At 45.1% G+C, this 26,630-nt stretch overlaps 1 protein-coding gene across 7 annotated transcripts in view; it reads left to right on the top strand.

Moving 5' to 3' along the window:
• Positions 1 to 280: 280 nt before the first annotated feature.
• EBF1 (EBF transcription factor 1) overlaps positions 281 to 26,630 on the top strand; it is a 317,339-nt gene continuing 290,989 nt past the window's right edge. For 4 of the 7 annotated variants that reach the window (XM_045028556.1, XM_045028555.1, XM_045028554.1 and 1 more), the window contains exons 1-6: positions 283 to 862; positions 2,606 to 2,762; positions 3,294 to 3,357; positions 3,950 to 4,005; positions 15,005 to 15,078; positions 24,043 to 24,111. In XM_045028556.1, coding sequence (XP_044884491.1) covers positions 729 to 862; positions 2,606 to 2,762; positions 3,294 to 3,357; positions 3,950 to 4,005; positions 15,005 to 15,078; positions 24,043 to 24,111 — 554 coding nt within the window. In that variant the 5' untranslated portion in view covers positions 283 to 728. Of the gene's footprint in view, positions 863 to 2,605; positions 2,763 to 3,293; positions 3,358 to 3,949; positions 4,006 to 15,004; positions 15,079 to 24,042; positions 24,112 to 26,630 lie in introns of all 7 variants that reach the window. The other 3 variants (XM_045028552.1, XM_045028550.1, XM_045028549.1) reach the window with 1 other exon arrangement.

Raw genomic sequence — 26,630 nt, 5'->3', positions numbered from 1 at the left:
GCGTCGCGCGGGCGGGAGGGGAGGGGGCGGCGGTGACAAGATGCAAATGAGTGGGCGTGTCCGGGCGGCGGGGCCCCGCCCCCTGCCCGCTGGGGCTCGTGCGCTCCCGGGTAGCTGCGCGGATAGTCAAAGCGGATTCCACAGGGAGCGCCCGCAAATCACTCCTGTTCCAGCAGGGCCGGCCGGGAGGGAGGGCGGGCGGGAGGGGGGGAGGCGAGAGGATCTCCATCCACCCGGGCTGCTGCCCCGCTCTCTTTCCCCGCCTGCGCCTGGCTCCAGCCGCCCGCTCCCTGCGCTGCGCTGAGCTGCGCTGCGCCGCGAGAGGAGGGAGCAGGAGGAAAGCGCAGAAGAGAGAGAGGAAGCGGGGAGGGGGGGCAGAGAAAACTTGTCTCCCTTGTCACTGGAAAATGACACTTGCTGTAGCCGAGCCTGCGGCAGCTTCGCTTCAGCCTATTGTTCCTTAACCGGCCACCCCGCGCCTTGCGTCTCCTGCCAGCCCCGCGGCGCCCTGCAAAGAGCGACTTTCTCCGGCCCCGGCGAGCGCTGGCCCCGAGCCCCCAGCCCGCCCGCCCCGGGGGCTGCTGGCCGTGGGCGCTCCCAGTCGGATGTGTTGGCTTTGAGTCCCGCCAGCCGCCGCCGAGCGCAGCAACTCCAGCCACCCGCGTCTGCCCGGCCAGCTCCTCGCCGCGGTTCCCTGCTGCGCTGAGGCGGGCGGGGGCTTGTCATTCATGTTTGGGATCCAGGAAAGCATTCAGCGGAGTGGCAGCAGCATGAAGGAAGAGCCCCTGGGTGCGGGGATGAACGCGGTCAGGACCTGGATGCAGGGAGCCGGCGTCCTGGATGCAAACACGGCCGCGCAGAGGTAGGTGGGCTCGCGCCGCGCAGCATCAATTCCTTTCACTTCCCCTCTCCATGCTGGTCCTGAGAGCCCAGGCAGCGCGTTTCAAAGCCAGCACAACACACAGATGCACTTCGGGGTTGTGCAAGAGGCGGTGAGTTTTACGTAGATGTAACCAGGAGAGATTTATTCCTCCGGTCTTCCCAGAATCACTTTTTTTTTTGGCAAGAAGCGGTGAGTTTTACATAGATGTATTCAGGGGAGACTTATTCCTACGGTCTTCCCAGAATCACTTTTTTTTTGCAAGAAGCGGTGAATTTTCCATGGATGTATCCAGTAAATATTTATCCCTATTGTCCTCCCAGAATCACTTGGTTGGCAAGAAGCTGTGAGTTTTCCAGAGCTGTATAAAAAATATACTTACTGTATATTACTTGCCTATTGCTTATACTTACACGTGTGCACAATATACAGATTCTGTAGGACGGTATTATCCGGCCAGTATCACTTTTTTGAAAGAAGCACTGGGTTTTGCGAGGCTGTAGTCAGTGTATATTTATTTGTTAGCCCCTCAATAGCACCCTCCCCTTCAAGAAGCGGTGAGTTTTGCAAAGATGTATTCAAAATATGTCTTCTCCTTATCCCCACGAGGATCACCTTTAAAAAAACAACAACCAGTGAGTTGAGCAAAGCTTCGTCCAGGATATATTTAATTCCAAACATCCCTCTAGAAACTCCCCCCCCCCCGCATTTTTTTTTGCAAGGAGCAGTGTCTTTTGCAAAGCTGCATCCACGATATCTTTAATTCTTATCATTCACTCTCCGACCACCGCCACACAGAGTGATCCAGAATATGGAGCTTGAACCAGCGAGGCAGCATCAGCTAACAAGTTTAATGTTGACATCTTCTGGTATATTTCACAGCATCTCCCACCCCCCTCCCTTTGGAGCTCTCTAAGGAAGAGAAAGTTCTGCAGGGAAAACCCAAATGCTGGAATCTTTAAAGTTTTCTGCTCAGGCAGCTTTGGGATGTTTACCATGAATCAAAAGCCGGGGGGTGGGGAGCGCTTATTGCTCAAGCTGAAGGAGAAGGCACATGGTCGATTTACTGACAGCTCTGACTAGAGTTTGGGAAATGGCAAAACAAGCCCACTTTGCAATAAAACGTTACAGATTTCTGTTCTGATCTGCACGGCCGTTAGCTTCATGTAGATGGGGGGAGATTATTATGCATCTCGAGGGCGGGATGAGATTTTGTAAATTGGATGGATACATTTCTCTCCTTGGATGCCTGGGTTTTGGGGGGACTCACACCCCCATCTCCATCTCGAAATCAGGCAGCGATGAACGTTGTTTCCCTAGGCTACTTTGCCGACTGGCTTCTCGTTCGCAATTTGGGCTTGTCATTTGCACCCAGAACGACCAGCGATGGGTCAGGGGCAGCACAACCTGGCTCCAGGCTCCGTTACTTTTGACAAGTAGGGACCTTCCCACCCACAGATCCTGCTGCCAAGCTGGGGTGCTGCGCCCCAAGAACAGAAATAGGGGCGGGAGGGCTTCACCTGCAGTGCACGCTTGTTCTGAGAGCCCAGCTCCCCCCCATAGCTTTCATGGCCCCCCCAGCAGCCCGCTGCTGCTCTGGGCTGGGGAAGGGCGCAGACCTCCGGGGAGCTGCTTTGGGGTCCCCCTGGCTGGTGCTGGGAGGGGATAGAGGTGCTGAATGGGGCTCTGTCCTCGGTCTCTGTAACCCGGTGTTTTTGGCCGCAGCGGAGTGGGGCTGGCCCGGGCTCACTTCGAGAAGCAGCCCCCCTCCAACCTGAGGAAATCCAACTTCTTCCACTTCGTCCTGGCTCTGTACGACAGGCAGGGGCAGCCCGTGGAGATCGAGCGCACCGCCTTCGTGGGCTTCGTGGAGAAGGAGAAAGTAAGTGCCCACGAGGCGTGGCTGCCCCCTCTGGCTCCTGCCCGGCCCTGGCCCCCGCTCCCCCTCGCTGCACCGCCGGTGCGCCCCGGGGGCTCTGTTTTCCAGCACCCCGTGGGGGTGGGTGAGGCCCCGCCGAGGCTCTGGGCAGCGGTTTCCTCGGCAGCGCCCCACTCCCCCTTAGGGGCCCCGATCCCTCTGTCCCCCGAATAGCGCCCTGTGCTCGGCCCCGTTCTCCGCTCCGGGATAGTGGCAGAATCGCTCCCCTGCCCGCTCCATCCCCCCTTTGGGGACTTTGACAGCTGCCAGCCCCCGGCTCGCCCCGAAGCGCCCTGGCCCGGGGAAGGTGCCAGTTCGGCGGTCTGGCCCCCCACGCCGCGCTCCCGGGTTGCAGTCGGGCTCCGCCGAGCTGCCGGGCTGGGGGGCGGAGGGAAATGGGGGGATAACCCCCGAGCCAGGCGCGCCGGAGTGTGCAAGCGGCGCGGGCGATCGGGGAGGGTTAACCCCGGCTCTGTGTGTCTCCCTCCAACGCAGGAAGCCAACAGCGAAAAGACCAATAACGGGATCCATTACCGGCTGCAGCTCCTCTACAGCAACGGTGAGCCGCCCGCCCGCCCGCCGGCCCGGCCAGCGCGTCCCCTGCCCCGCTCCCTGCTAATCCCGGGCCCGGCCCGCCTGGGCGCCTTGGAGCGGGCCCTGCGGGAACAGACGGACCCACCGACTGCAAAGCGACACGACATAACCTCCCCCTGCTCCCCGGCTTTCCACGCGCGTGGCTGGCGGGTTCAGACCCACGCTGCCTTCCTCCCAAGTGGCGCCCGGCGGCGGCGACCTGTTTTCGCGTGTAACGCGTTTCCCTGCCCCCCCCAAAGTGACTGAAGCCCCCCCCGTCTGAAGCTTTTCGTGGGGGGGGGGGATTTTAGCACCGTCTCCCTTTCCCACGGACATCCCACGCGGGAAGGGGAAGCGCGTTCTCCTGGCGGGTGGATGTCTCCGGCCCCCTCTGTTTTGCGTGGGGCGCTTTGGAGTGAGTGGAAGGGGGTCGCCTCGGGCTCCGTCCCCCTCGCGGCCAGGCCAGGCCGGGCCCGATCCGCTCCGCTCCCCAAAGCCCCCCGGGTGCGCCGGGAAATTCACCGACCTCCAGCAACTCGCTGATCTTCACCCCCCACCCCGCTTTGTTTTGTGTTAAGGGATCAGAACCGAGCAGGATTTCTACGTCCGCCTGATCGACTCCATGACCAAACAAGTAAGTGATGGGCCCTGGCTCCGGCTCTTCCCCCGCCACTGTCCGCCCGCGATGGATCCCGGGGCTGGGGGCGAGGTCGCGCCCCCCCGTGGTGCTGGCCCGGCGAGGGGGGCCGAGCTGGGCTGGCGGGCGCCGAGCGGGGCCGGGGGCTGGAGGCTCCAGCGCCGCGTGTCGCGTTCCCCTTTCGGGGTGTGAGCCCGGCCCGGCTCGTTCTGCAGGGCTCGGGCCGGGGCAGCCGCTGCCGCCCGAGGGCGAGAGACCCGCCGTGGCCGGAGCGCAGCTCGCAGCCTTGGGCACCAGCCCCCGCAGGGAGGGTTCTGGGGCCCCCAGCCCCGTCCCCCGCGCCGGGCGCCCTCGCAGCCCGACGGTAGCGCCCCCAAACCAGCCCCCCGCGGCGGCCCCGAGCCCGCCAGGGGCTGGGCGGTCACAGACAATGCGATCAAAGCAGTCAACCCGCGGCGCCGAGCGCAGGAAGCGCGGAGCCCTGGCAGGGGATGCGAACAGGGCGGCTGGGAGTGGGACGCCCGATTCCGAAAAGCGCCCCAGACCCTGGGTGTGGGATTGGTAGGGTCGAGTCGGTGCACCTAAACTGCGGGTTTAAAGGTGCAGAAACAGCCCTGCTTTGAGCTTCCTAATATCCAAGGGCCAGTGTACGTCCAGATTCAGTTCTGGCTGGAAAGAAACATTTATGAACAGAGACAGGATTTAAAAAAACAAAATCGGACGTTTTTTCCCGTAGCTTTACAAATAAAGACGTATAGCCCCACGTTCCCTGAAGGCTTTTCGATCCCAGGATTTTTGCTTTAATTATGCGAATGAAAAGAAATAAGCAAACAAACATATAACCACAAAACACCAGCCAGGCACCGTAGCAAATATTTATCCTTTGTTTATTTGCAGTTACTTTGTTAGTTGTTTTAAAGGAACAGTGGTTCAATCATGAGTGATTTTCATTGTGTAAACAGCCACTGAAAATATGCATGCAGGACAAGTAATTATTTTATCCATTTTACAGTCAAAGATAACTGTAGTTTTTAGTTATAGTACAGCCAGCTTGGGAAAAAAAATGATTGAAACTAATTTTAAACATGGCATTTAGTTTCCAAAACAGGAATTAACTGTATATATACACACAAAAACACACAATTGTATTTATGTGTGTGTATATATATATATATAAAACCAGTATTTTTGTGTAATATTTTTTTGGAAAAAATCAGATATTTTTCCAAAATAATTAGCATTCTGAAGATTCTAGTATTCTATCCTGCTAATTTTAAAGAGCATTTATATGTTATTATAAATTTCCATTTAAATACATTTAAACAGCCCCTCCCCTCCCCTGGAATTTACATCTTTTTAATCAGTTACTGGACTTTTTCCAATTCTAATTCTATAGAAAAAAATTCTGTTTGTGTATTATTTACAAAAGCAAATTAAAATATTAAATGTCTTACACAGAAGAAAAAATGTCATTTCCTGTATGTTCAAAATGCTGTCATCTGCTGAGACACTCTTCCTGTGGCTTGTAGTTTGGTTCTTTTTTGACACCAAAATGTAAAGTTCCATGTGCTAAGTTTGTTTTAGAAAACTGTTTTTGATGCTCTCAAAACATCTTTTCCTGCCATTGAAGACTGTCTTTAAAAAAAAAAAAAAGAGGAAACTTGGAGTAATTATAATATACAATTCAACCATGTATCTGATCTGTGTTAAATATACACTTCTAAAACATAGACCAGAGACTGTATGAATTAAAACAGCAACAACATACCCTTTAACAACACATCTTGGAAAGCATTTCCTGTGTCACTCATATTTTTCAGGCACAGATTGGTTAGTTCATGTTTAAAGTAACAAAATCCCCTCTGATACCTCAGCTATTTTTTGTAGTTGTTTTGGATCCCATGTATTGCATTGTAGACCATGCAAAAAGCATTATCAATAAATATAATCTTTAAACAGTTTTCATGTCATTACAGAAATGCAAAGCTATTTTTCCCTCTGTATGCAGCTCAGTTGAAAACAGATCTTTTAATTTATGTAGAGAAACGGATTCAAAATATTATTTTTTTAACAAAGGCATCTTGCATATGAGCAGTCCATCCTTAGGCACTGTTTGACCTCTTGCTCTCTCATTATTATCAAGTCATCAGAGGGTCTTTTGGAGAGAGAGAGAGAAAAGAGATACAGTTTATTTGTAAAACATAATAATGCAGATATAAAACACATTTACAATTAAGGGAAATTCTCTGTCTGCTTTTAATTAGTCATCATGTATAAAGCTAATGCAAAATATCTATTTTATTTGGGAAAGCACAGTAGAGCAGATGAAGACAGTATTTAAAATAACTATCTGAATTCGGACTAAGAAAACAGTGAAATAAAGGGTATTTGTAGGAGAAAACTAATTGGCTTTCCTACTAGGTATTTGTAGGGGAAAACTCATTTGCTTTCCTATTAGTTGCATGAAAGTCCTTTATTTAGACATATTTATCATTTTTTAAACAAAAACATCTGAATGATCATGTCATAATTGTGGCATGTCCTAATATTTATTTCTCAACAGTAAATATGCTTGTTTATTCTTTATTCAGAGTGCAATTGTTCAGAGGTTTGGTAGCTTTTATTGCAGTCAATAAAATACTCATTAGACAGCAAAGTACAGCATATGACACAAATTTACCCAAATATGTCTATATCATTTATATTTTAGCCACAGTGAATTATATAGGGGATTCTCAAGTAACTTTCAAAACATAAAACTGTAATTAAATATTACAAACTCTGTCTGAAATTTCTCCATTTTAAAATAAAAGTTAAATATATATTGTCAGCCTACTCAGAAGTGTAGTATTCTAATATAGGAAGTGCAGAACAAATTGGATAATGAAACGATTACTTTAAAATGAGGCTGTTGCAGGAGCATACATGTTTTAGCTGGCAACAGTCGTCTTGGTGCTCCTAGATGCATCCATCCACACACACACACACACACACACATAGACAGACATTCAGTAGTTGTGAATGCCTGGACTGAAATTACAGCTACTCTGAGATTTCTCGTGACAACTTAAAAATCCCACAAAAGCAAATGAGTGGGTTAGGTCCCCAGAATATATAGTAAAATATCCTCAGATTTTTGTCAGATTTTATATAATTGATCTGATTAATGTACATTCCTGATGTCACAGCTGTAAATTGCAAATTTTATATAACTGTGAATTACAAAGGAGTTTTACGTTCAGGAAATCGAAACCATGATCTCTCTCAATATAACACATTTCTCATAATTTTAGCAAAAGCTTTCCATGAATGGTTAGTTTGTATTATAATAGCATTTAGACACCACCTACTGAAATAGGGTCCCATTAGGCTAGGTGCTGTAAAACCCACAGAATAACGGAGAGTCCTGGTCCCGTATGGGTACGTCTACACTCCAGCTGGGAGCGAGATGGCCAGCACGGGTACACAAGCTCAAGCTAGCAGGGCTTGAGCCAGCACACTCCAGATAGCTGTGTGGACACTGTGGCTCAGGCAGCAGCTTGGTTTCTCAAGCCCGCCCAGTCCCCTGGGTCTAACCTCGGCTGACTAGCCCAAGTCTCTGCCGCAGATGCAATGTCCACACTGCTAATTTTAGTGTGTTTTAGTGCAAGCCCTGCTAGCAGGAGACTGTCTACCTGCGCTGGGGGGCTTGCTCCCAGCTGGAGTGCAGACATACTCTGAGTTCAGAGTCTAAACAGGTCAGGCCATGTTAGTATTTCTTGAGTGGCTGAATGTTCAACTAACCCACAAACGGACAAAAGCTCTATCATGCCCATGGCTTGGTAATTCACAGTTCGTGAGGTGCGGATGTATTCTCTGTCATCTGTGATATTCTAGGGGACGTAGGACGGGACCCTGCTAGCACTGAATTCATTGAGAATTTTGACATTGGCTGCAATGTGAGGTGGATCTGGCCCATTGTGCATGTACACACCAAAATCGGAACCTGCTGTCTTGCACATCTCAAACTGGAGTGGCTTCCTTGGCAGTTTGATATAGGCAAGGAATGTAGAATTGGGCTCAAAGTGTGTCGTATCATGCTATACCCAGGCTAATGCTTGGCCTTTGGTGGTTTCACCAAAGAAGTGGTGGTATGATATGCTAATTTCAACCCTTTGAGGTGACTGCGATGTTTATAAAATGCATCAGTCATTTCTAAATTGTAAATACTAGATACAAATAATTAATTATATGGATTAATTATATGGGGAAATTATTTTTCTAAGGGTAAAAGCATTAAATGTTAATATTGTCTTACTTAAAATTTCTTTTGTGTTATCTCAGCACTTCATTTGACATCAGTGTCACATTCCTACTGCCTTCAGAGCCCTGTAGGATCCCAAACTTTATAGCTTTTGCTTTCAGTAAACCAGTAGGTCTGCTGCTAACAATGATGCATTTTGAATTTGTCTGCGGTATGTGAACTGTATCCACTCCAATAAAACTGGCGCTTTCAGACAAGGCTGAGGATCTAGATCTGTAAATGCCCCCAGTCCTTCAGTTGGGTGTTCATAAAGTTTGAATATTTCACTATTAGGAAACATGTAGGAAAATAAATAGCAAATACGTTACCTCTCCCCTTCTCTTGTTTTCATCCATTCATGTACACAGAGATCTGATGAATAGAACTAAGGCTAAGGAGTCCTAGTATTTCAAGTCATGTGTGATGCCTCTAGTCCTACTGAGTCAAAATCCTTCATTCAGCCTTACCCATTTTGTTTATGTTTTGGGTTTTTTCAGTACTTTAAACTCTAGTTGCAAGTGCATTTTCTGTTGATTGGCCTATCGCATCTTGCCGTGCATGCAGCTATTTGATCAGCTCTCCATTCAGTGCCTAGCCTGCTTCTTCACTGGCAGCCACATATTTGTGTAAAGAAAGTGTATCAATAAGTTCAGAAAAGACTCAGTAGAATATCAGATATTCAGCAGAAACATGAAACAAAACAAAGCCCACTGACAGGGAAAGTTTACATTGTGCCAGATTTTAGCAGCTTTCTTGTTCCTTTGGTAACATGTCCAAAGCGCAGGTGATTTTAATTTTCTTGTACAGAGAGGAATGAAGAAGTTTGGAATTTGCATGCATGATCAGGACCTGTGTTTGGGAAAATGTAAACTCATCACAGTGGAAAATGTGTTGTTTGGAGTCTGGGGGTGAAAACAAAGCTGAGGATTTTGGAGAGACTGCTCAAGCCAGATGGCCTAGTGCATTCCCAGTCTGGCAGCCCAACTGCTGCCTCCTGTGTAATATACAGCCATTTGTTCTGGGATATTTACGCTAGAGCTGTTTCTATGTGAATGTTTGAAAAGCATTAAAAATGAACATATTAGGAGAGAGAAATTTATTTAATTCATATGAATAAGTTACTAAGCTGGCTGGCGTATCAGAGACGTAGAGAGATTGGACAAAATAATTAGATATTAGTGAATTCTATTTAGAGCTTTATGGAAAGAATTAAACCCACTCTCTTTGATACCCAATGCTGCATTACTTATGCAGGCTAAATCCCTATTGGAATCACTGGGAATTTTGCCTGGGTAAGGAGTGCAGGATTAGGTCATTAATGGTTCATCAATCATTCCAAGTCAAAATAATGTATTGCACTGTTATAGCTGACAGCATTTTATATATAGGTGATATAGCTATAACTCTTTCTGGGTGACATCCTGGCCCCACTGAAGTCAATTGCAAAACTGCCATTGATTTAAATGGGGTCAGGATTTTATCCTTTCTATATGTATATGCATGTGTATACATATTGTTTTAGATGTATCTCTGTATCTATCAGCAAAGATCCTTTTAGTCCCATTTTTAAGAAGCTTGTTTTTTGTTCTCCTTTATTTTGATTAGTGAGATATTTTGTTTTGTGAAACATAAATGACGCATTTAACGGTGCATGGCTTTCGGTGCATGTGCTCTCCTCTCTCTCTCTCTCTCTTTTGTAAATCAAGGCTATGACATAACCAAATAATATACTCAACATGATCTCATTCCTTCGGGATTTTTTCTAAGCCAGTTCTGAACACAGGACTGCTTGACTGCTAAATTGACACTGGGAGCCATATTTCGCCCTCAGTTATACTGGCATAAATCTGGATTACCTTGGAGTGGCAGAGGGCAGAATCTAGCTCTGTATCTTCCCAGTTTATACACCAGTTATTTCATGGCTCGATCCGGCAGTCTTTACTCAGGCAAAAGCTCCCATTGATTTAGTTGAGGATTAGACCCTTAATTTGATATTTCCCTTTTTCATGTACTCGGTGTCACTGAAAAAGTGAAGTCCAGGAATGACTGTAGTGTGCCCAGTTTAGTAATTTTCATATTCTGGAAACAAATGTTTTACAGCTGATACTTTTTCATATTCTGTTTCATTTCACTGGAAATCAGTATCTGGCACTATTGTATTAGGGGCCAATCTTGCAAACTCTTTTGTATGAGTAGCTCTTACTCAGTGGACTTCTTGCATGAGGATTACTTACAGGCGTAAGGTTTTACAAAACGGAAGGTGAATTTTAAGGCAAACATTTAACATAAAGTCACGAGAAGAACCCCTTCTAAAGTCTCTTCCCACTGTAGGAAATAAATTGAGTTTAAACTACAGTAAAAGTAAACAAAAAGGAAAAACAAAATATATAATTGTGTATTTCCTTTGGCTTTCTTTTGCCATGTGATTCTGGTGTGTATTTGCAAACTTATTTTTAGCCCTACACTCGCCCCACCCTACCCCACCCCCTGCCCCTGTGATCTAACTTTGCACACCGTAACTTTCACTTTAACTCTTTGTTTAATGCGATAGCTGTTTGGCATGATTACGACTGTGCCAGAGCTCTGCCGAATCCTGGTACGATGACCCAATTCGAAGCTCAGACTTCACAAATTAATATTAAAATATGTTGGAAAATGAAGATAGTTTTGGTGAAAGAATGCCTTTATTTAATTTAACACTGAAATTTTTCACAGCAGCACCATTTTAGCCTCTTCCTGTAAAGTAATCTGTGCTTGTGGCAGCTGTAAAGATCTGAAACTTTAGCAGTTCCTGTTTCCTCTCCAAAACAAATTGTAGAAATAATTTTTTTATAACAGCACAGTTTGAGAATGAATAGAACAGCGATAAAGCCAATAGATATATCAGCTGATGATTTTATTTTGTCGGGCTGCTGAGTGTGTGCTTCATGTAAATGAATGGTTGTGTTCACACACTTTTGCACAAAGAAATTGGGAAATATAGTATGGGAGGGTGAGTTTGGGGCAGCCTGCTAGGAAAAGAACTTTCTGATCAATCCCATATACTTGCAAGCAAGGAGAAGACTGAGCTCTAGAGATGTGTATATGTTATTTTGGGAAGTTCCTATATGTATAGCTTCAGTAACAATAGTCAAGTGCAAACAAAGCAAAAAACGAACCTCTAATGTACTGGAAGGCTAAAGAACGTCATGCACCCAGGCAGAGGATCACTGACGATAAACACAACAGACAAGGTGATTAGGTACCATATTGTTGACTCTTGTGTGTTCATTATTGCTATTTAGTTGGGTTATTGAAGTGGGTACCTGGAGGTTAAGTAAACATAGCGGCAGGAAGAAAGAAGGGAGAGGGAGAAAAGGAAAAGAGGAAATTAAATTGACTTGTTCTCATTTGTAGTTTCTGGCAGACCTAATCCTGCTCCCACTGACTTCAGTGGGCACAAGATTGGCTCATATTAGGTGAACCATATTTTAAAATAGCAAGGCTTAAACAAAATGAGTCAAATCCTGCATAGTGGGTCAAATCCTTATTCAGGCAAAATTCTCATGGGGTCACATTGTGCCCAGGATTATTACACAGGACGTAGTGGAGAACTCTGCATGATAAGGAATGGCACGACCACTGATTTCAGCTGGCATTTTGCCCAGCTAAGGGTGTCAGGAGTGGTCTGGTGTTTCTCCAGTCAGTGACTTGATTGGGGGGTAGGTTTTTCTTTACCCTAGGTTAGCAGTCAGATTCCGCACGGAACCGCTCAGTAGATTGTCTGGCTCATTTGTTTGTTTCTCTTTGCTCTCCAGATTCTCATTTGACACATAAAATACAAGTAGAGCTCTTCTGTTGCCCAGCGGGCGCAGGCTCTCCCCACAAGTTTTCATGATAATTGGTTCATTGGAATTACTTTTTAAAAAGCCCCCTTTGTTGACTGGCGGGGTAATCCACCTGCCCAGTTGACTAATCTCCACCATCTCTGGGTTTGCTCCATTGCGCGTGGCAATCCAGCTCTTTCAGTGTGTCTTTCAAGCCACCTGCTGCCGTCCTGCAGGCTGATTTGAAACTAAGGGCCCAATCCTGTCGGGTACTGAGTGACTTCTGTGGGGTGGGGCCTTGACTTCAGCGGGTGTTGAACTCTCTCCGCAGTCGGACTCGTGGGACCAGACTAAGGTGCTCAGTGCTGAATGTCAGCAACAGCAGCAGCCTTGACTGGAGTGAGCTGGGATTGGAGACCCGGGATGAAACGCCCCACCCATTAGACTGACTCACAGTGGAGTGCTGGGAAATCCAGTACCGTATCTCTTTTGTTTGAGCCTAACAGCAGAAACATACTAGTGGTTGCTTTGGGGAGACACATACAAAAATTGGAGTCATGCAATGAAAATGAGCATGGATCCTGTGCAAGGATAATACTGACCAATCCCTGATATTATCTGTGGTATTGCTAAATCATATTCTAATGCACACTGTTAATATTACGTATTATTGCTGCAAACCGTGTTTAAAAAATCAGCTCATGGTACCTAAGATTCATGACTCTGTATAGGAAAAACACTTATTGATTTCAGTGGGAGATATTTTTGAATGCAAACCAGTCTATCATCATCTCTTTTTTACCATATATTAATTTGTTACTTATTATTCTTTTCCATATTTCCATTTTAATTTTATCTTGTAACATAAGAGACTTTTTTTATTTACAATAACTATTTTATTGCTGGTTTTAGGGATTTCATCATATTTTGCTTAGTTGTATTTTCTTTAAATATAGTTTTACTGGATCAGAAATATATGGGAACACGTTTTGTGCTAAGCAAACCTTGCCCCCCTCCAAGCATTATATCTCAGGCCTTAGTAGCTGAATCAACTAGGGATGTAAAGGTTCCCTTGGTTATCTTACATTATACTGCAATAATAAAAGTAAAGGTTACTGAGCAATAAATAAATAATAAAATAATAATAAATAATTAATAAAATAAATACAAATAAATAATAAATAAAAATAATGGGAAAACATTTCCTAAGGGTGTATTAAATCCTCTGGCAGGGTTACTGGGAACGGCCTCCATGCTGTTCACCTCACAAAATTTCCTTCTAATGCTCCCCTCCATGGGATGGTGTTTACTGGCTTGAGGAGGAGGAGGAAGGCATGAACCTTCAAAGCATCAAAGCCCTGGGATCTTACTGCCTTATGGGAATTGCAGCAGTGCTTACAGGCCACAGCAGACTTCATGGCCTCATGTGCTAGGCCCTGTACAGACACATACAGTCGCTGCCCCAACGCGCTTGCATTCTAAATAGATGAGACAGACAAAATGGGGGAGGGCATAGATGTCCTCGCTCCGAGTGTAGTGCCCTACCCACTAGACAGCACTGCCATGCCTGAGGAACTGTACTCCAAGCCCGTGACTCCTGGGCTGCTCTAAACTGGGCTGGGCCGTCCATTGTGTTCTCCTGCTCCCCTATGGCAAGGTGGCTTTGTACTGCCATTGGCCGTCCCGGCTGCTCCTCATTTCCTCTCCCAGGGCAGAGGGCAGTGCCGACTGGAAATTAGTGCTGCTACTTGCCCACTCGGTGCCACCGAGATTCAGCCTGACACGGCTGCCCTGGTATGTCTTCTCTGGGCTCCGGGGAAGGGACTTGGTGACATTTCCCAAAGCGCCTAAGTGACTTAGGAGCCTAAATCCTATTAGCAGGGACGTGAGTGCTTTTGAAAATGTAACCCAGCACCTCTGTGCATTCTGGTTGACTCCCCTTCCAGGGGACCGGTGCCTGGGGCATTGCTGGCAATGTGTGGGGCTGTACCGTGGCAGAGTGACATTGTGGTATGGGACTGACCTAGTTTAAATGTTTTCTAGGGCAAAACAATAGCGATAGATCATCCTTTCTTGCTATCCGCAGCAAATGCAGCTCTGCTGCTGCTCTATGCATACCTATCACTGCTAAGCAGGTAGGAACACTTTCTAAATCAGCTGGGAGCAGCTTTATTCACTTAGCCTGGCATGTAATGCCAGTCCATTTACAATTCACCCTTTAACCGAGTGCCATTTGTGTGTATATTCCAGGGGCAGACTCTGTTTTGATGTGAATGTATAGTATTCCCAGCGTTTTTGCAAATAATAAGGATTTTCCTCCTAACTCAGCTAAGATCATGTATCCATACCTGTTTGTTTTATTCTCACCCACTTCCCAGTGGTCTTTGCATTCAGAGCGCCTGATTCTCATCTCGTTTATACCACCGTAAATCACCCGAGCACTGTGGGTGGGAGCGGAGAATCCATCAGACCCTAACTTTTCTGGTAGCTAGTAGTAAAGTGCACAGGCGGTACAACAGACTTGCTTTTGGAATTAAAAATACATGAGCTGTTTTTTTGATTAAAAACAAAAAAATAGGCCCCAAGTATGCTAAGCCCTTCTGGGTTTTAATGCTATTAGGTCTATATTTTATTCTGAATTGAAAGGAAAATTGTGGTTGTCTTGACTACTAAAAAAGCCCATCCTACACACTGCGCTGAAGATGTGCATAATGTATTGGTTGAAATGGGAGAGGAAGGAAACTAACTCTAGTCAACTACAAATCTTGAAAGCAGTGGTTCGGGTGACGCAGTCTGTTTAAGCATGCCGCCCCACCCGCCACAATAGTGAAGCAGTCAGTTATTGTGATGCATTTTATTTTCTCCAAACTCAGTTTGGCGTGAAGCTAAAAATGTATTTTGTTTCTAGGCTATCGTGTATGAAGGGCAAGACAAGAATCCAGAAATGTGCAGAGTTCTTCTCACACATGAAATAATGTGCAGGTAAGAAAGACCCTGTTCCCAGTTAATTAGCAAGGAGAAGATGAATTTGTCTCTCAAAATCTAGGTTGGACCTGGAGCTATTTTAGGACTTAAATGTATCTTTCTTGCATTAAACAATCCCAAAATAAGAGAGTTCTGCTCATGTCATTAGCAGCAAAGTCTCAGTCATCAGACCAGTTTTCAATTATTTATAAAGGTTTGTCCTTAGCAGTCGGCTACTGGTTTGCATTTAGACACCTTAGCATTAATGGGCCTAGAATATGTTGCCTCACCAAAAATAATAAAATAAACTGCAATCTTGCTAGCTGTAATTATCTCCCCTCACAACCATAGCTGCACTAATACCATGACAAAGCATTCTGTTGATGGCCCAGGTGGCTTTAATTCAGCTGGTTCAGACTTGAAATTTATAGCTCTCTCTTCTTCCACTTAACGCAAACCTTCCTTGCAGTTTGTCTTTACTGGGGCCGCGCTTGTCAGTGTGGGTTACAGAGTTGGTTAGCCCCCTGTTCAACTAGCAACATCAAAACACAGGGGAGTTTTCTTGGTGATTTCCTAACTTGCCCCAGTGCAAGTCTGCTCTCTTTTATAGGAACTCCCCCCCCCACATGCCTTTCTGGGGCTGGCCCTTTAAATCTGGCAGAGCCAAGCAATTACTCTCCCTAAGGTGGCCATTTTAAAACTGGTGCCTGCCCCTGTCTCTTTTCTAGCTGGTAAGAACGCTTAGCTCCTGTGTTCTCTTTCTTATTGCTAAGGAGATCTTTCCACAGAGTCCTTAGAACATGCTCATCACCCTGACTGCAATCCCAGGGAAGTTAGCGGGTGTTTTGCCTGCTTGAAGAGGGCAGGAGTTACACAGTAGCAATGCTGAAAAGAATGAATTCTCCAGTGGGATGCAGGGAATCTTGGCAGGAGCTTGCTGTTAGGAGCAGTCATTTGAATGTGTGAAAAACGCATGCTTAAGACTTGCATGCATGGTGGCCTTGAAAAATGCTTACTAAGCAGTAGCAGTTTGGCCCAAATCCTGAGGCCTGCTTCTGAGTGAAGGAGCTTTGCACCGGCTTTCCCTGGGGATCGGAGAGTGCCTGGGCAAAGTCTCCAGGCAGATTCTCCACCACCAGAGCCTGCCTGTTGGGTGGGTTTGGCCCATTGGTTTGCACTGTTGCTGAGCCACTGGCTTCATCCTCAGTCCCGGCTCTCTGGAGACGCAGAGTTCTGCCCCTGGCAGCACCACGTGGCACACGGGGTAAGTGGATTCGGCCCTTTGCATGGCCAGTCTTTGGCTGGGACCTGCAGCCCTTTTCGTAGGATTTGGGCCTTTAACTTGCAGCTCATTTTTGCTAAAATACACATTTCCCAAGTACGTTTGAGATCATCAGTTGCAGCATGGAACGATTAGGCAAACTAAGGGCTGCAAGAGGCGCCTGGTACTGCAGTTCCTGACTGCACTTGGGATTTTGCTTTACTATGGACTCCCAGCCACTTCTTTGTTCACAGAGGGAAACAGAGTCATGTCAGTAGCTCAGGGATCACCCTAAAATACGTGGGCCCTGTTTGCACTGCTTGCTGTCTAGAGACCCAGCAATGAACTGTACATAATGAGGCCCCTGAGCTGCACGGACGTCCCTTTTCACACACAAATAATCCTAGAACAACAATGGCACTGGTCACTTGATTGAAATTAAACACCTGCTGAAGTGTGTGGAGGGTCAGTGCCCATATTTGCTGCTGTTACTGGATAATGGGCTGATTAGTTCTTAAATTCCAGGCTCTTTGGGCAGGGATTGTCTGCCGATATGTCTGTCTGTACACCTGATTAGGGCCTCTGGGTGGTACCACAATACAAATCATCATTCTACCTCAAGGACCTGGCCATGCTGCTGTTGAAGACAATAGCATGACTCCCCCTAACTTCCATTGGAGCAGAAGCAAATCCCCATTCTAAACCCAGTTGAGTGTGGCTTCATTTTCCACAGAGCCAGTGCCAGCAGAAATTTCACTCAGTGCTCTTTGAAAGACCCCCAGAGCTCTGTGTAGCGCGAAAGCCTGTCTCTTTCTCCCACAGAAGTTACTCCAATAGAAGATACTCCCTCACCCACCTTGTCTCTCTTTGGAAGAGTAGGGATTATAGAGACTTGGATGCATTAATTTTCCTAGATGTACTTTTTAAAAACATTGGAGAATATACACACAGCTAGATTTCAGCCAATGGACCAACATATATCGACATCTAAGATTTACACTTATATCAATATATTTTGACCGAGATAAAATGTATTCTATTATTGGAATGCTGAAAAATGACATTCAAATGCAGTCTTCCCTTCTATTACTGCAGTTTATGCTAGTTCCTAAAATTCATTGGCTCAAGCTCTTTATTATCTTTGTCTTCCTTTACCCTTAGTTGCTTTCTGTGTTTTATCAAAAACACAAAGTATGGGGTAGAAAAAAAATTCTCAGACCATTGCGGGCAAATGTTGCATGCCTGATAGGGAAAAACCAAATTCAAATTTCATACTGCAAATGTTAGAGATTACAATTTTCCTGGCAGCCTATAGATTTGGAAGGGGTGCTGTTTGTTTACCAGGCTGCTTGACCCTATTACACAAATCTGTCATCTATTGTGTTGCTAACACTCCTTTAAATTGCAAATCTGATGCTCTTTAGGGGACTCAAGGAAAAAAAAACCTCTCTCCACACCATTCTATTTCTCTTGATTTCTTGCCTGTTGTAAGTGGAAGTTGGGATGTGCTGAATTTGCACCAGGGGTGCAAATGCAGCCTCAATTATAAGCATAAAATTAGAGTCTGTTCCCCATTAATCAGCCCAGCTAATTGCTATGCACTACCATTAGCCATATGGTGTGAAAGACAGCTTGCTCTCCCTAAGATGAAATTTCTTCATTTCAGACATGAAATAGTGAGGGCTCTGTATTTTAAAATAGCTTGTTTTAGATATTTAATTCCTAAACAACTTTCTGCAGTGCTTTCTATCAAGACTAACTGCACAATAAAACTTTGCATTTATGTGACAAAAGCTGTTTATTTATAGTGTACTAAAACTATGGGGTGGATAAGACCAAGAATTGAAATATACAGGAGAGACCCTTGACTATTGTAGAAAAAAGTGAGTGAGTTACATTTCAGGTGTTTGTTTATCTGTAGGGGTTTCATTGTTCTTTGCAGATTACAAAATAAGGCTGTTCTTTTGGCTGATATGTTAACAGTTGGGAAGAATTCATTGACTCAATGGAATTTATTATTGTTATAGGCAGCGCAGGTAGGGATGCGGATAGTTAGAATTGCCTGACACTTTCCTTTGTAAAACCCTGTTTTCAGTTGCTTATAACTTTGGTAAAGTTGATTACCGTTCAGGCTGAAATTCCCTATGCATGGTGAATGGCTAAGGCTGTATTTCTGGGAAAGTTTAAGCTAATATGGCTCTGCCATTTCCAAGAATGAAGTTAGGGAAAATGTGTTGTTTTGTCCATGTTAAAAAAATTACAACTGTTGTGCTGAGAAACTCTACCAGCTCCATGCTGTGGAGCAGGGACTTGAAATTAGGCAGCTTGGTTGCCTTGATGTCAGACAGCTGCCTTGTGCCATCCCCATGAAAATCCACCCATATTTGGCTAAGTTATTAGCCTCTTGAAAAAAATGCAGTTTGCACATGCTCAGTAGAGACTTGCTGAAGTTTGGCATCTAAATCTCAGAAGATGCCATCTGCACTGAGCATGCTCCAGCCCCTCACAGCTCCCCCACTGCAGCCTGGCTGCAGCTCCGCTCCCATCCCTGGTCGCGGCCATGGCCCAGACCCACCCCAGCTGTGGCCCAGGCCTCTGCCCCCTTGCCTCTATCTGCGTCCCCCATCCCTGAGCTGCAGCCCCATTCCTGGTCCCAGCTCTGGAAGGGGTGAGGGGGCATGGACTGGTTTGGGGACACTGCTCCAGAACAACTGAGCGTGCTTCTGCGTGAGAATGCATGGGTCGAGTGGGACTTTACCTGCAGTTGCTCCTCCTGGCTGCCAGGGGCAACCATGGTACTGGGTTGGGTTCCAGGGCTGAGAGAAGGAGGACTGTCTGTCCTGTGCTCTCAGTAGAACCCCCCCGCCCACCTGCCCAGAACCTGGAATCGAATCCATTATTCCTGAGTCTCAACGTTGTGTTGCTGTGAATCCCACTGCCAAAGTGTCTGTCTCTCCATCTCCCTCTCGTGGCAAGTCTAATCGGAAGATAACAGCCTTCTACTGCTACCAGCTTTTCTGTTAGCTCAAGGGGTGGTGGACTGTATTGTGGATCTAAGGATCCTCACCCTGCGGCTGACCCATGTCAGGGTTTCACATGAGACATTTTTGTTTTTAAATTTTTAAACTTTGTTTAAAAAAAAAAAAAGGGGGAACTCAATCCTGTGCCGTGGGTGAGGCAGTTCACTCTGGTTAAAGCAGTGGTTGTGATCTGGCTGTACTGGGCTAACCAGAGAAGATCTGCCTGCAATGGAACCCCATTGTTCTAGTGCAGTCCATGTACGCAGCGGTTTGCACACAAGGGATGAGCCGTGTTCAGGGCTCCCTAGTGCTAAATCTAAGGGCTGGACTGCATGGAGAGTGATGTGAAGACGCCAACCTGACTCCAGAAGAGCCAATGAGCGGGATTGTGCTTTGGGAGCAATTCTGCATGCAAGGGCTGTGCAGGAAGCACCCATCCGAACAGTGTAGCTGGCTGTTCCCTTCCCCCACCCCCCAGCCCTTTCAATGGGCAGGTGCAGAGTGGGGAAGACCCTGCCTTCTCCCCACCCCCTTCAGGGACATGGGTGGCCCCTAGGAACCATAGGAGGGACTAGTCCTTATGCTGCCAAGTGCAGGGATTGTGATGCCAAGAGGCCCTTCCATGGCGTGTGCAAGGGGAGGAGGCTCCCTGTATGATGCTCCCTTCCCCTTCCAACTGCACAATGGCCAGTCATGGCGAACATCGTTGATGATGTTGGCCAGCAGCTCAAGGGAGGGAGCATGTAGGTGGCTGGTGTGAAGAAGGCAGGAATGATTGCTGGAGGAAGTAGGCTATGAGGAGGGGAGAAATGGTACCATGGGAAGCAGGAGGCTGATCTGGATGTGAAGAGAGCAGCATCCGTCTGATATAGAGAAAACAAAAGGAGCAGGAAGAGCTAGATGAGAAGGGTACATTAGCATACTCTCTTTTTCCTGTATTCAGGTCAGATTTGGTTGGGAGCCTCTTAGGGGCTTCTTTTTTAATGCATGTTAAATCAGAGAGAGATGCAACCATCAGACTCTGGGTACCACTTCAGAACGGGCACTGGTGTTCTTGCACGGTGTTCAGTTTACACGTGCCCAAGTATGCCAGCAATACCGAGACGCATCATGCAAGCTGCCTGGCCAGTATCCCATAGGGACCTCCTCGAGATGCCAGCAGGGGGAAAGTTGAACCTCCATGCACAGTATGTTTCTTCTTGGTTCTTCATAAGAAAAGCGTGTTTTAAAAGTGACCTGCAAGGGAGGAAAAAATTGGGATTGTGGCCTTTCTCCGCATTCATTATGGTTATAAAGAAAAGTTTTTCTTTTCTTTTTAAACAACAACAACAACCCTTTTGTACTTTTTAACCTTAGAAGCATCAAGAATGTCAAGTCTCACCTTCCCTGTTTTAATCAGAGGATTTCTTGGAGGACTCAGCTCCCAATATTCTCCTCTTTCTCGGTTCTTAGCTGAAGGGATGAGGAAGGTGGATATTTAGCAAAGACAGTTGTCATCCCAAGTGTTAATTAGCTATTAACAAAACACAGAGCGTTTGAATCAGACTGAATAAAAAAAATCACTTCTCATGTCAGTTTATGAGGTTTCAAATTGAGGCTTTCTGTGATGTCTTAATTCTTCAGTTGTCCATAGAAAAACCGGGGTAGACAATGCTTGAATTTCTAATGAAAAAAACAAGCAGGGAAAAAACCCACTTAAAACCCACCATTTTGGCTCTTCCTTGTATTTCATTAAGCTGCAAGAAAAAGGGCACAGAGCCATTATTTTTCGCCTTCACATAATACACAAGGGCTGCGTTCGTCCACCCTTAGTCTTGTGTACTGGTACCTTACTGCCCAAGAAATCCTATTCAGTGGCCACTCAGTAGCAAGGCAGTGTTCTTTACAGGGGAGCTTCCCTGCAAGGAAACGGAACCAATCCATTCCCCTGTTAGCTTTAGGATGTGTTAATCCTCCCCATCTTAATTTATGTATCTTCACCCCACCTGGGCTTGTTCTTTACAAGGGGCGTGTCCCAACACTACAGTGAGGTGTTTGGCCCTGATCCAGGAACTTGTTTCATGTGAACAGACCCGCTGTTGGGTAACGTGTGGACACTGGCATCTGCCTGTGTGGATCAGCTTCCAGGGTTGGGGCCTTGAACAGCATAAGTAAGAGTGGCAGATTCTGGCCCCATGGGCCAGGTTTTGATACTCGCACATTCAGTGCCGGCTTGCGCTAGGAATAATCGTTTTGGAGTCGGTGGGGCTACTCACGGGATAAGGTTCTTCTAAACGGCAGTGAGAATGCCAGAATCTGGCCCTGCTTCGCATTAGTCACAAGAACTGTGTGTCTTAACTTGTGCCAACTATGCTTCTAATTCAAATTTAATCATTTAAAAATATTAGTGGTTTTTATTACTTTGTTTTTGGGTAAATTTTGCCATCCCACATATTCTAGCTAAATTCCCCTTTATAAACAAAAAAGGGGGAAAAAAAGTCCCCATGACCTATGAGCTTATTTTATTCCTTCCTAAATTCTGATCTATTTTGTGTGTCGAGGCTTTTAATTTTGTTGGTGAATCAGTTATGGGGTTGTACTGTAAAAACAATGTGCCTTGCACAGAATTGGACATCCTGCACATGCATTACCTGTGAAAAGTTTCAATCCTGAATAGTTGCCTTGAAGCTTTGACAGTGAAAAGCATTATGTATTTTTTCCCTCTTTGAAACTTTTTTTTTCCTGTTGGAAACCACATTTCAACAGGCTGGGTTTGTAAAGCCATTTTTTTTTTGTTATTTTTAGTGTGGCTAGTGGCTGTATTGCTAGTCTTGGTGGGTTACTGTACATTATTCGTTCTATTGTTCAGCAGCATAAGAGAACCTTTGTCATACTCCCAGCAGAGCTATTTATATAGTGTGGCATTTCTAATGACTGCTTCCTGCGCTGGTGTTCTTCCACATTCTGCAGGAACAAAATAGTCCCTCTTAGATGAAGTAAGAGTAGCTGTAATTCCTACCAGAACCCTAATCCTGAATGTTGAAAATTGGCATTTACAGAAAGGTTTGTTGTATATGGTGAGGCTTGTCAGTCCCAGTCAGTTAGGGTGACCAGATAGCAAGTGTGAAAAATCGGGACGGGATCGGGGGGGTTATCGGCACCTAGATAAGACAAAGCCCTGAATATCAGGGCTGTCCCTGTAAAATCAGGACATATGGTCACCCCACAGTCAGCAAGTCTGACAGATGCAGAGGGGCCATCCTCTGTGGCGAAGGTGGAAACTAGGGGTAATATAGGCAGAACCATTGCTAGGGTACGGCGAATTGGAGAGACAGCTCCGGGCCCTGAGCTTTGGGGGGCCCCCCATGGGCCGGTGTGATTGGCTGGCGTGGTCAGTCCCAGAAGTGAAGGAGTCGTCACTTCTGCCCTGGGCCTTGCACCTCGCTAGGGCCGGCCCTGAATATAGGGGACCCCAGCCCTAGATCCACACACAGACAGGTTCCTCCAGGAACAGATCTCCACCCCGTGGCGTGATAGGGAAGCTTAGTCACCGCGGTGGCAGTGTAAGCACAGGCACTGCTGAGGTGACGGTAGGGGTCTGTGTCGGGGGTGAGAAATGAGGGGCAGGCCGGGGCTGGGGCTGCACTGGCCTCCTGGTTGTACAGAGACAAAGTGCCCCTATGGCCTGGGGCTGTGTTCGTTTACTACTTTTACTCCCTTACTAAGGGGAGTCACAGGGATGGGGTTGTAAGGGGGAATCCTTGGTGGGTGGATATTTATGTTCTGCCACGAGGGAGATGAAGGAAGTGGCTAAGAACCTGATTGGTTACATGGGGCTGCTCATGAGAGTAAGGGCTTTGAGGTTTGGTTCCAAGGAAAGTCCGGATCCATCTCTAACTAGTTATGTCCTGGAGGATTTTCTGCCCTAAGCGGAAATGGGTATATATTGTATGAGAGATCATGGCTGATATTTTAATGAGTCAGGCTCTTAATAGACAATAACCCCTGACAAAAAATCATCACAAACAACAACTTAACTCTCTTTGGAAACAATGAGCCATCTTAGTTCAAAAGAATCCAAGTCTCAAGGTCAGCAATGGAGCAATTCTTTGTTAGAGGGAGCTTACGTTTCACATGCCTGCTTTGGATCTGACCTAATGCAGGGCACCAGCCGGCAGTGCCGTGCTTTCCATAGTACTATTAGCAATCATTACAATTCTCAGAAAACTTCGAGAAACAGATACACTCAAGCATAAAAAGCAGCAGCCAATGGCGTTTCTGTTTTAGCTTCTCTGCTAACAATAGTATTTTAAAAGGGGAAAATATTGTGCTGGGAATTTCTACTTCCCCTGGAAACCAATAGTATAATATGAGCACCAACCCAGATGTTAAAATTATGTGCACTGGAAAAACAGCCCACTCTTGTTATTGGTCTTGATGTGTGTGTATTGGCCTTATGAAAAGGGACAGACCACACTCCCCATCCTGAACTATTGTTCGTGAAAGTGGGCAAAAACCCCTTTCTCTTTATGTTTGCCGTTACTAACCAGCTGTGCAAGAAGTTAAACATAGTAATTAACCCATATGTGACCCACTAAATTCGACTGATTTCCAGTCAGGGACAGAATGGTAACTCTAGCTTGCAATTTGAACCTCCTGTGTTCGTAACGATGATTTTACAGTGTAATGGTTGCACTAAATCCTCTCACTTTTGCTCTGTAGCCGGTGTTGTGACAAGAAAAGCTGTGGCAACAGAAATGAGACTCCATCAGATCCAGTGATAATTGACAGGTAAGGACCGCTATTGTTTCCTTCAATTTTATTTTATTCCTCATTATAATGAAACACCTGCGTTCTGTTGCTAATGGGAAAGGGGCTACGTGTATATGTGGATGAAATTTTGTTGTTGATACCGAATTCGTTGCGCTGTGCAATTGTGATTCCCATGGAAGGGCCATATGGAATGTAACTGTGAGACCTGCTCTTTGGAATGCTCTAGTTTTTGTATCTGATTCATGTTCATAAAGGGGATATTTTTCTTGCTGACTTTCTGTGGCTCAATTCACATGCTGTGCCAGGGAAGCTTCAGAAATAAAATAATAGTTTGTGATTTATGGAATGTGGTTGGGTGCTTATAAATATTTAACTTTAATTTGAAAAATGTTTGAATCATTATCACTTTTAGCTACAGTAGTTCTGTTGGATGTAATCCATCTACATTTTAAGGTTTTTATTTATGCATAAGAACAGTTTAAAAAAATCTGCAAACTAAGATTTTCTCCAGTTATTTTCTTTGGTTGGAGTGCTATTTTGACTATATTGTCAGATGATTAATTCATTTTGCCTGTCTTAATTATCGTGTTTTTAAACAGATCCATATTACTAATCTGACATGACCGAGTAAATCATTGTAGAACGATAAATCTGTTTTAGTTGTTCTGAGCAATTTGCAGTCTGTTTGCAAATTATGCAAAGTTGTAGCCAAATAGTCATTTTTATATTTTAATTATTGAAATTCATTGTACGGAAACATATATGATAAACAGTTTATTATGTGGCATTACTCTGCGAGAGTTAAATGGCCATGAAGGACTGAAACTGTCTGTCATCAAACAGGGAAAGCAATACCATGCAGTAATCAGTGAATACAGGGACCCCGAAGGGACACTAACCTATGCATAGGAAAGGCAGAGTATAGAGTATAGTTCTTCTTTGTCTTATTGTCTGGGTTAATGTTCGCTATATTAAGTTCAAAATACCTTCTGTGCTGGAGTGTCCATTTTTATGAAAAAAGGTAGAGTCAGATCTGTTCAGCACTACATCAAAACAGAATTATATAAAAGAGAACATAGCAGAGAGGCACCACTTGGCATTGTGCTTAGGCAGTCTTTCAGGTTTATGTCTTGTTTGAGTTTGTTAAGCAAGCGCATGCTTTGGCAGTTTAGAGAAAACGTTTTGGTTTGTTACAGTATCGAATCCTGAGATCGTTTTAATCTCAGAACATATATATTTTAACTGTGCATCCGTTCACCTGATATTAGAATTAGGTAACACCAGGGGAAGTAAAAGAACACACATAAAAACACATCTCTGTAGAGATATCTCTAAGTAGGGTGCAGAGTTGAACAGTATAAAATAGAGTGTTAAAGTGGCATTTTGAGCTACATGAAAGCTACAAAATTCACATGCATTTTTCATTGTATTGAAAAAAGAAATGTTAAGATGCTGATAGCTGGTTTACAGAAATATTTTGTTTAATGATCCAATATGCAGAGCTGTTAGTTGCAATTTATTTAAACTGAACCCTACAGATTTTCAGTAGCTTTAAGGGAAAAAAACAACAAACCAATTATATGAAAAAATGGATTTAACTTCCTAGTAGTGATCAAATTAGCAGTATTTACTTAAACTGATACAAAGCTTGCAATTTTGAACACCAGGTTTAAAAAACAAGTTGAATACTGTTTAGATTATAATATAAATCTTACCTCGCCACCCGCACTGAACCCCCTTTTGCTTGTGAATGGGTTAAGCTTTTAAGTTCTTCACTTGGTTTTAAATTGTGACTTTGATACAGAAGGTTGATATGAGTGTGGTTTGAATAACATTTGATTTTGACCTGTTCCTGTGGGTTGCAATGGGATAAGAAATTTGACTCAGCAGTGCTGTAATTAGCCTTCCCTGTGTTTTTGAAACAGGATTGTGTTACCTGGATCGCATTAGTGTGGCTTCTATTGTTGCCGCTTTGCATCTGTCCCAGTAGGGTACTTAAAACCTTTTCTTGGCCGTGGCTAGCTCAGACAATTTAGGCCAAATAAGTACGTGCTTTATACAGTTAGTGGCTTTAGTGATGTTTCTCGTGACATTTATCCTATTCATTTTTTTCCCTTTTGGTTTGAAAAGTATAAAGACATCTCTATGGAGCTGCTATATCTTAAGAGGAGTACTTTAACAATTGTTGTAAAAAAAATGTCTGCACAAGTCAGAACATGTGTTTAGTTGCACTTGCTGTCGCTTCTGCATGCATAAAATCTTAAGCTATTGTGTCAATTGATATGCAAAACCATATTTAGCTATTTTTATTTGCATGTGAGCTTGCAGAATTCATTTGACATTTGGGCTAAAGCACTCCTACATGCCTTGCAGTCTGATAAAGCCTTATCTTTGAATTTAATCTGACTTTAACACAGAATCATCACTTAAACTCTTACCGTTTTTTAAGACAGCCATACTTGTATGAAAAATGCTGCCCTATTCTTCCTCCTGACTCTCTTTTTGATTGGTTATTCAAGAAAGCCATTTGTGGGATA

This window comes from Mauremys mutica, chromosome 8, assembly GCF_020497125.1.
Source record: "Mauremys mutica isolate MM-2020 ecotype Southern chromosome 8, ASM2049712v1, whole genome shotgun sequence".
Taxonomy (NCBI): domain Eukaryota; kingdom Metazoa; phylum Chordata; order Testudines; family Geoemydidae; genus Mauremys; species Mauremys mutica.
The sequence above is the reverse complement of the archived record's forward strand: the minus strand, read 5'-3'. Positions and strand labels throughout refer to the sequence as shown.